Source organism: Mesocricetus auratus, unplaced genomic scaffold, assembly GCF_017639785.1.
Source record: "Mesocricetus auratus isolate SY011 unplaced genomic scaffold, BCM_Maur_2.0 contig_11602_pilon_obj, whole genome shotgun sequence".
NCBI classification, from domain to species: Eukaryota; Metazoa; Chordata; class Mammalia; order Rodentia; family Cricetidae; genus Mesocricetus; species Mesocricetus auratus.
Window position 1 is genome coordinate 1 of NW_024433971.1, and position 9,711 is coordinate 9,711.

The 9,711-nt window shown below is 41.1% G+C and overlaps 2 protein-coding genes across 2 annotated transcripts; both read right to left on the reverse strand.

Moving 5' to 3' along the window:
* Window positions 1–1,851: 1,851 nt before the first annotated feature.
* Window positions 1,852–2,277, reverse strand: LOC121138538 (keratin-associated protein 9-1-like; the record flags this gene model as incomplete). The annotated part of the gene is made up of 1 exon (XM_040741219.1): window positions 1,852–2,277. A coding segment is annotated over exon 1 (426 nt), but the record flags the coding sequence as incomplete, so codon positions are not given.
* A 6,574-nt stretch (window positions 2,278–8,851) lies between these two features.
* On the reverse strand, window positions 8,852–9,490 carry LOC121138539 (keratin-associated protein 9-1-like; the record flags this gene model as incomplete). The annotated part of the gene is made up of 1 exon (XM_040741220.1): window positions 8,852–9,490. A coding segment is annotated over one exon (639 nt), but the record flags the coding sequence as incomplete, so codon positions are not given.
* Between the last annotated feature and the right edge of the window lie 221 nt (window positions 9,491–9,711).

Below are 9,711 nucleotides of genomic sequence, written 5' to 3' on the forward strand. Positions count from 1 at the left end.
TTTTGAGCACTTACATGTCATAGCATTCTGCCTTTTGTCTCTTTTGCAGTGTTGTGATGTTGTCTGTCTAGTATCAGAAAAGAGAAGAGATGAAAGATGTTTACAAGTGTGTGCAGAAATTTAGCTTCTTAAAACTTTAAAGACTTAAATAATTTATTTATTATTTTATGTATATACATGATTTACTTGAATGCATGTATGTACACAACATGCCCAGGGATGTCAGAAGAAGACATTAGATGCCTTGGGACTATAATAACAGGTGGTTGTGAGCTGCTCTGTGCATGCTGGGAACTGAACCCAGATGCTGCTCAAGACCATTGTGTGCTCTTAACATGGAACCATCTTTGTAGCCCCAGAGACTGGGACACTCACACAGCAGGGGGAATATGAAGAAGACTAGCAGGTGTGCTGAACATTACAAAGACACCTCAGAAAATAAAAAATTGTACCTTATAACTCATCAGCCATGTCTCAGGATATTTGCTCAGGTTAATTGATATCAGAGTCTTATTATTTAAAACTTTTATTTTATTGTTCCCATTTATCGAATGTAGTGAGGGAATCTGAAAGTCCCTTCAAGTATATCATATACTCAAGTACTTTAATGATATTTGCTTTTCCACAGCCCCTCCTCTGACTAGTCACTCCCTTTCTTACTATCTATAGGATTTAAAATTTCCGTGTAAAATCGTGGGTTGACAAATGTGAGCACATGGTTGATAGTTTGTCTTTTGTGTTTGCTTAATTTCACTCCTAGGACAATCTCATTTTCAGCTGTATTCTAGCAAATGCCACTGTTGTCATCAGAACCCCTAAGTGATATGGACACTCCCAGATTTATGGTAATCCCAGTAACAACTGAGACGATGTGGTTGAAACTTAGATGCCCACTGACAAGCAAATGGATAAAGAAAATATGACAGAAAAGTCATTAGTATGTGATGTTTATGAAAGTCAATAAGAAATGGAGGGAACTGACTCTTGGTTTATGGGCACTGAGGTTGGAGGATCTAGGAAGATAGTGATAATTGGATATTCAATTTCAATTATTCCAAAGATAAACCTTCCATGGATCTATTGTTTAATACCATGCTTAGTGTCACTGACAATGTGCACCATGTTTAGTGTTTTAAATTCTATTGGTTATGTAAAGTTTTCATTAAGTGATTTATCAAAATAATATGAAAGACAATATGGAATGATGATAGCACAGATTTTATTAAATTCTTTGCTTCTGGGGCACAACTCATAAGTGACAGAAAGAAGAAAGTAGTACACAAAAGTCTGCAGGGAACTCAGAAGAAAATACATTTGAGAAGATAACTGGTGAAATCAAGTTTCCTTTTGGGGGTAGTGTTTTCTTACGTTATTTCATGAGAGATATGAAGATCTAGGCTCAGATCCTAATCTGATACCAGACCTTCACACCAGCCCCTCATGAAGATGGCAAAAGATCCATAATCTCTGGGGATGAGGAGAGTGAGGGAGAGGGACTCCATCCTTTCTCACAGCATTTCACACACCTAAGTAAGAATTTGCATTTATCAGGTTTCCTGGGGAGAATCTGAAGGTGTTCAGCAAATGTTAGGTGTGGGTTTCTGCAGCTAGGGCAGGTCAGCTCTCCACAGAGCATGGCTGTGCAGATGCTCCTTGTGTTCATCAGCAGCAGGACTGGCAGCAGGGATTGCAGCAGCTGAGGGTCACATAGGCTGGTTTGAAAGAGGTGGTCTTGGAGCTGCTGGTTTCACAGCACGTTGGCTGGCAGCACAGCTGGAAGAAGCATGGCTGGCAGCAGGTGGGCACACAGCAGCAGGGCTGGCAGCAGGGTGTGCTGCAGCAGATGCTCACACAGTTTGACTTGGAACTGCTTGTCTTGCAGCAGCTGGTTTCACAGCAAGGGGGTTGACAGCTGATCTTTAAGGAGCAGGGTTGGCAGCATGGCTGGCAGCAGGTGGGCACACAGCAGCAGGGCTGGCAACAAGGTGTGTTGCAGCAGATGCTCATACCAGTTGGCTTGGAACTGCTGGTCTTGCAGCAGGTGCTTTCACAGCAGGTTGGTGGGTTGGAGGCCTCTGAGCAAGTGCTGACAGTTTTGTTGCTGCTGTTGCTGGACTGGCAGCAGGGTGTGCTGCAACTTGGAGGACAGCAAGGCTGGCAGCAGATGGACTCATGGCAGCTGGAATCAGGGCAGCAGGGTGGGCAGCACGTGGTCCAGCAGTAGATGGTCTTGCAGCAGCCAGGCTGACAGCAAGGTGGGCAGCAGGAGAGAGTCATTGTATCAGGTGTGGAGGCTGATAGTGAGTTCACAGGTGAGTTTTCAACAGTGTAGCAAGATCTTCTAGTCAGGGCCTTTTAAACCATGGGCCTCCAATGTGTGGGCCAATCAGAAAGACATTACCTCTTTGTTTACTATTTGCATATTTAGTGTATGTTGATGAAGAAGGAAATTCTCAGCTAATGCTCTGAATCATTTGTAAGCATTCATTTCTTATTTTGGCATAGCTTACTTGAACTCTTTCCATAACTCATCCCATCAGCTTTGATGTAAGTCTGATTGTCATCTTGTCTTTGGTCTTACTTGCTTCTATGGGAAACTCAATAATAAGTTTTTCTTACAACTTTGTTGTGTTATTTGTATTTAGAGTTATAAATATCTCTGGGCATGAGTGTACCATATCTACAATGATGGACTCAACACCTTGTTCCCTGTTGGTTTAAAAACCCTAATTTCAAACTGTTCCTGGCGGGTGCCAATCTCTGTCAAAATTCCTTCACCTTTGTATCAGAGCACATTAAAAATGGTTTGATGTCAGGGTGTCTGGAACAATGTGTTTGATAGCAGAGTAAAACCAGAGATGATGAGAATAAATGCAACTGCACCTTAGAAATAAGCTGGCATCAGCAGGGATGTGGGTGAACCTGTGTGCTTACTGTCTGCTTCTGAGGAGATGTGGGTGACCATCTGTCCTGATTGAGTATATGCTCCAGGGGACATGTAGGTGTAGTTTGTTCCTATGACCTATGAGATCCCAGTTATGGCCTTTGGACAAGAATTGCAGTTTCTATCAAGCACGAATTTCTTCATTTGAAAGGACATTCACCCGATTAAAAATTTTTGGTAACTACCAAAATAGTCATGAAACTATTGCACCAATGATTACATATTTCGTGACATGTTGATATTGCAGCCTTCTATATTGGGAGCTGGATAAGACTGTTGATGATTTTTCTTTCCTGGCAGCTTGAATCACCCTGCTGGCACACTGTAGCTAACTAGCAGGAAGCAAACACTCAGTTCAGCACTGGCGTCTTTTACCTCTAAGTCATGTAACCAGATCACATGCTGTCTTCACCTGTAGGGTCTTACTAACTGGGTCTGGTTTTTCAATCAGAAGAAATGCTAATAGTTTGCATTGTTTTGGAGACCTGTGGGCTTCTCATAGGATAGTATCCATCGTGGCACTAGGATTTTAGTTTAGTTTTCTATAGCTTCTGGGAGCTGAACTATCCATGCAGGGTACTACGTTCAGAGCCTCCTTATTACATTTGTCACCTACCTTACAAAATAATAGGTCTCCAAAATGCTTTTAGCACATTATCAGTTTTGATCATCATCACTGTTCATTTCTCCATGCTCCTACTCCAATCTCCCCTAAGACAATTCCACCATAATAGTCTACCTCTGGATTTTTACATAGCATGTTTTCTACCGTGCCCTGTCTTTTAAGGACCTTCTACATCATTGTTCCTTCTCTATTGCTCTGATTTCTACAGTCATTCCCATCTAAAGCCACAAATCTAAGAATTAAAAACAAATTCACTTAGAAGAAAAGAAATTATTTGAGGCCTGAATGGAGTCTGCTTCATTCTAAGTTGGCATCTGCCTAGCATGAGGGTTAATTATGTAGTATAATCTTGTGCAGGGTGGTGCAATTAGATATCTCAGTTTCTCAGTGCCAAATGTAAAAGGGGCTCTGTTCTCCTCTGCTATCTGTTACCTGTATATTTTAATGCACACGTGCATGCATACGTCAATGTGTGTGTGTTTGTGTCTGTGTGTGCACCAGAGGTTGAAGGACAATCTTGTGTATCTGTATCAGACATGTAATCGACCTCTTTTTTTGTGATTTTGTTTTTTGAGACAAGATTTCTTGTGCTTTGGAGGCTGTCCTGGAACTCACTCTGTAGACCAGGCTGGTCTCGAACTCACAGAGATCCACCTGCCTCTGCCTCCTGCTGGGATTAAAGGGGTGTGACACCACCACTTGGCCATCGACCTTTTTTGAGGCAGAGTTTCCCCCAATAAGCACAAACTCTTGTTAGCACTCTTGGCTGGCCATCAGACACAGAATAAGACCATATCGCTGAAGAAAGCTCACACCATGGTCAAAAACTATAGAAAAATCTATCTGGAACTGAGCTAGAAACTTTGTCTCTATGCTGAGATTTTGAAATGCCATAATGTTACTGGGGTGCTGGTGGTGGCAGTGTTGGTTATCAACAGCCTTTCTTACCTGTGAACAAAACAAACTAGAAAACCCATTTGTCAGGCAAGATTTCTCCATCCGTGTAGCACTGAAATTTGTATTTGTATCTTTTATTTAGTTTAGATACATACTACAGAGTAAAGTCTCCATGCCAGGTGTATTAAATACATTCAACCAAGCATGTCTGGGAAGGTCACAGTAGGATGGAGGAACTTACACTTGATGTTGTTTAAATTATTTAAATACTATCAAAACATCTCTTAATTAACTATGTATGTGTCTATGTTTATACCAAAGCTTCTCTCTCAGCCTTCATCAGACAAGCCTCTCTCCAGCCATTAGAATTGAATGCACAGTCCTTTGACTGCCCAAATGCTGATAATACATAATGATCGATAAGCCCAGCACTAAGGGAGGCATTTATACAACCAATTGTAAGGTTCAGAGCACATTGAAAAATAAGGGCAGGAATAAATGTAAGAGCTAGAAGATAGGGAGAAATACTATAAAACTTACTGTGTAAGTCCCAAGATATCCATTGTTTTATAAATCACTCAGAGAAGCTATAATTAATAATGAATAATCAATGATGGATGTAGGAGAGGCTCATGATACCCAAGGCTTTATTGCTGAACTATAGCTATTGATAAATTCTGGGAGAGGAATTGCCATTGTTTTTAGTTATGTGTCCATTGTTGAGCCCACCAGGCTCCAGTGCCTAACTCCAAATCCATGGTCACATGGACAGCCCTGGTTAAACTCTTAGAGTCACACATGAAAACAAATAAAAATGAGTGTGGAAAAGAGATTTTGATGAAGGGGATAGGTAGACATTGGTTTTAGTGAAACAAGGGAATGTCAGGGGTGAGACTAATCAGTGTGCATATTATACATATTTGTAACTGCCAGAGAACAATTTAATTAATATCAATAATAGCAATTGAAAAAATGTCTCACAAAAAATAAAACAAGCAACAGAGCTATTCTGTTAAGGGTCTGTGCCTAGATTCACAGCAGCACACTAATGTTTTGCATGTTTTGATTTTTCTTTTGAGCACTTACATGTTGTGGCATTCTGCCTTTTGTCTCTTTTCATTTATAGATGTTTCAAGGTTTAAAAGGATGCTCCACCTAAATTCACTGAAGGAAATCAAGAGAAGCGTGCTTGCTAACTAATATAGTCAAGCTGAAGCTACCAGATTATCACCAGATCTCAACCACACAAAGAGGCCTATTCCCAGGTGTTTGGGAATACAGCTTGCTATTCCACTGACAGACATTCAGACTCACAAAGGCATCATAGATGAATCTCTGAGTTGCTAAAGAATATTCTTTGGTGGCTGGAGAGATGGTTCAGTTATTAAGAGCACTGGATGCTCTTTCCAGGAGCCAAAATTCAGTTCTCAGCGACCATATAGTGAGTGGCTCACAACTGTGTGTAACTCTGCTTCTAGGGAATCAGATGCCTTCTTATGGCCTCTGTGGGCACTGCACTCATATGATGTACACAATACATTCATACATTTTTACATGCATAAATTTTTGATTTACATGGCAGATAAACTCATAAGTGACTTGAAAGCAAAGGAATAAAATTAAAGGATTCTATTCATTGACTCCAAACTACTGTTTCTTATCCCTCTGGGAATCATGGAAAAAGCTGATATACCACTGAGCCTTGGACCTCAGTGTTGTTCAGAGAACCAGAAGGGGAAGGGACTGGACAAGCAAGTTTTTACATAAATATAGGATGCGAAGATCTTCTCTGAGTCAGGAGAGAGAGAGAGGAGGATTTTAGAAAATGAGTGGGAACATCTTCCTTGAACTCTTCAGGGTAGGAACCCAGTTTTGGAGGATTTCCTATTCCTTTATCTCTCCTCTGATGTAGCTTTCATCTGAGTTGAAAGCTCCCTGGCAGGAGATGACACCTTCAGGCAGGAATTCACTAGGAAGGTATTAATGAATGGTAATGAATCTTGGGGTGGAGTTCAGGACAGCATAGTGTCTTTTAGAGTCTTTTTATTCAGCTTCCTACTGTATCCTGTTTCCTAAGAATATCCATGTTCCTGGATGTCTTCATGGCTGTCTAGAGAAATGTCATGTATGAAACTGAATTCTGAGTTCAAGTTAAAGGCATTTGCAGGATTTGAACAAATTTTAAATGGCAGAACATTTCGTACTAAGCCACAACTCTTGCTGTGAAAATGACAAAAGAAGTGCCCAAGTGAGAAATCTAGAGTTCAGAATTCCTTTGGAGGGTACAACTTAAAAGTAGTACAATAATCCTACTGTGAACCACAACATCTTTAATCGCAGTACTTGGGAGGCAGAGGCTGGCAGACCTCTATAAGTTCAAGGCCATTGTGGTTTACAGAGAGAAAGTTCCAGGACAGCCAGGGCTATAAATATTCTGTTTGTTGTTGTTTTTTGCTGTTGTGTGGCTTTTAAGGAGAATAATAGCTACAAAGCCATTTCATGCAAAGACAACATTCGAAAAGGCATAACTCAGTGATCCGGAGATTAGGCCCTGGTGAAGTTGATGTGAAGGATTGTTCGTTTTCTTAAGAGAATTGCAAGGTTAAGCATAGAAGTTTTGAGTCCAGAGAGATACATATACCATGTCTTTCCAAGGACAGTGTAGGAGAGCAACAGTATTCCTTCCCTGTGTCCTTTATTTTGTCATGAGGGTATGATAAATTTACAAACACTGACATATTATTTGAGTGTGTAAAAAGTTGGAATGTTTTCTGTCTGTATCAGAAAAAGAAGAGACCAAAAGCTATTGACAATCATGTGGAGAAATTATCATCCTTAAAATTTTAAAAATTAAAATGATTTATTTATTATTTTTGTGTGTATTCATGTTCTTACCTGCATGTATGTAGGTATACCATATGCCAAGGGATGTCAGAAGAGGATATTGGATTCCTTGGGACTAGAATAACAGGTGGTTGTGAAGTGCTCTGTAGATGCTGATACCTGAACGAGGTGCCACTCAAGATCATTGTGTGGTCTTAACATGAAACCATCTCTCTAGCCTAGACTGGGACTCTCACACAGCAGGGCGAATATGAATTAGAATAGCAAGTGTGCTGAACATTACAAAGACACCTCAAAAATAAATAAAAGCTACTTTATGACTCAGCAGACATGTCTCAGGATATTTGCTCAAGTTAATTGACATCAGAATCTGATATTACTTTAAATTTTTATTTTTAATAGTTCCCATTATTGAACGTAGTTAGGAAATCTTAAATTCCCTTCAAGTATATCATATACTCATGTACTCTGATGATAATTGCTCTGCCATAGACCATCCTCTGACTAGTCACTCTCTTTCTCACCATCTATAAGATTTGTAGTATCTGTGTAAAATTGGGTTTACAAATGAGAGCACATGGTTGATAGTTTGTCTTTTGAGTTTCTTTATTTCACTCACTAGTACAATCTCATATGCAGCTGTTTTCTAGCAAATGGCACTGTTGTCATCAGAATTCTTAAGTGATATGGACACTCCCAGTTTTATGCTAATGCCATTAACAATTGATAAGCTGTGGCTAAAACTTAGATGCCCATTGACAAGTAAACAGATAAAGAAAATATGACAGAAATGTCATTGGCACATGTGATTTCATCCAAATGTTGTTTATACAAGTCCATAACAAATGGAAAAGAGGAGACTCTTGGTTTATGGAAACTGGGATTGGAGGAACTAGGAAGATGCCTATCATCAGGTAATCCATTTCAATTATTTCAGATATAAACCTTGCTTGGATATACTGTTTAGTACCATTCTTACAGTAACGGATACAGGGCACAAAGTTTAGTATTTAAAATTTAATTGATTGTGTAGATTTTTCACTAAGTGATTTATCAATATAATATGACAGACACTGTGGAATGATGATGGCACAGAGTTTATTTAATTACTTGTTTTCGGGCACAACACATAAATAGCAGAAAGAAGGTGGTAGTACACAAAAATCTGTGTGTAAATCAGAAGAAAAGATAGTTGAGAAGATAACTGGTTAAAAGAAGTTTAATTTTGGGGGAAGTGTTTTCATAAGTTATTTCATGAGAGATATGAAGATCTAGGCTCAGATCCTAAACTGATACCAGACCTTCACACCAGCCCCTCATGAAGATGGCACAAGATCCATAATCACTGGGGATGAGGAGAGTGAGGGAGAGGGACTCCATCCTTTCTCAAAGCATTTCCCACACCTAAGTAAGAATTTGCATTTGTCAGGTCTCCTGGGGAGAATCTGAAGGTGTTCAGCAAAGGTTAAGGTGTGGGTTTCTGCAGCTAGGGCAGGTCAGCTCTCCACAGAGCATGGCTGTGCAGATGCTCCTTGTGTTCATCAGCAGCAGGACTGGCAGCAGGGATTGCAGCAGCTGAGGGTCACACAGGCTGGTTTGAAAGAGGTGGTCTTGCAGCTGCTGGCTTCACAGCAAGTTGGTTGGCAGCACAGCTGGAAGAAGCATGGCTGGCAGCAGGAGGGCACACAGCAGCAGGGCTGGCAGCAGGGTGTGCTGCAACTAATGCTCACACAGTTTGATTTGCTAGTGGTAGTCTTGCAGCTGCTGGTTTCACAGCAAGGTGGGTGACAGCTGATCTTTAAGGAGCAGGGTTGGCAGCATGGCTGGCAGCAGGTGGGCTCACAGCAGCAGGGCTGGCAACAAGGTGTGCTGCAGCAGATGCTCACACCAGTTGGCTTGGAACTGCTGGTCTTGCAGCAGGTGCTTTCACAGCAGGTTGGTGGGTTGGAGGCCTCTGGAGCAAGTGTTGACAGTTTTGTTGCTGCTGTTGCTGGACTGGCAGCAGGGTGTGCTGCAACTTGGAGGACAGCATGGCTGGCAGCAGATGGACTCAGGGCAGCCGGAATCAGGGCAGCAGGGTGGGCAGCAGGTGGTCCAGCAGTAGATGGTCTTGCAGCAGCCAGGCTGACAGCAAGGTGGGCATATGGAGAGGGCCATGGTATCAGGTATGGAGGCTGATACTGTGTTCACAGGTGAGTTTTGAACAGTGTAGCAAGATGTTCCAGTCAGGGCTTTTTATTCCATGGGCCTCCAATGTGTGGGCCAATCAGAAAGACATTACCTCTTTGTTTACTATTTGCGTATTTAATGTTTGTTGATGAAGAAGGAAATTCTCAGCTAATGCTCTGAATCATTTGAAAACATTAATTTCTTATTTGGACATAGCTTATTTGAACACGTA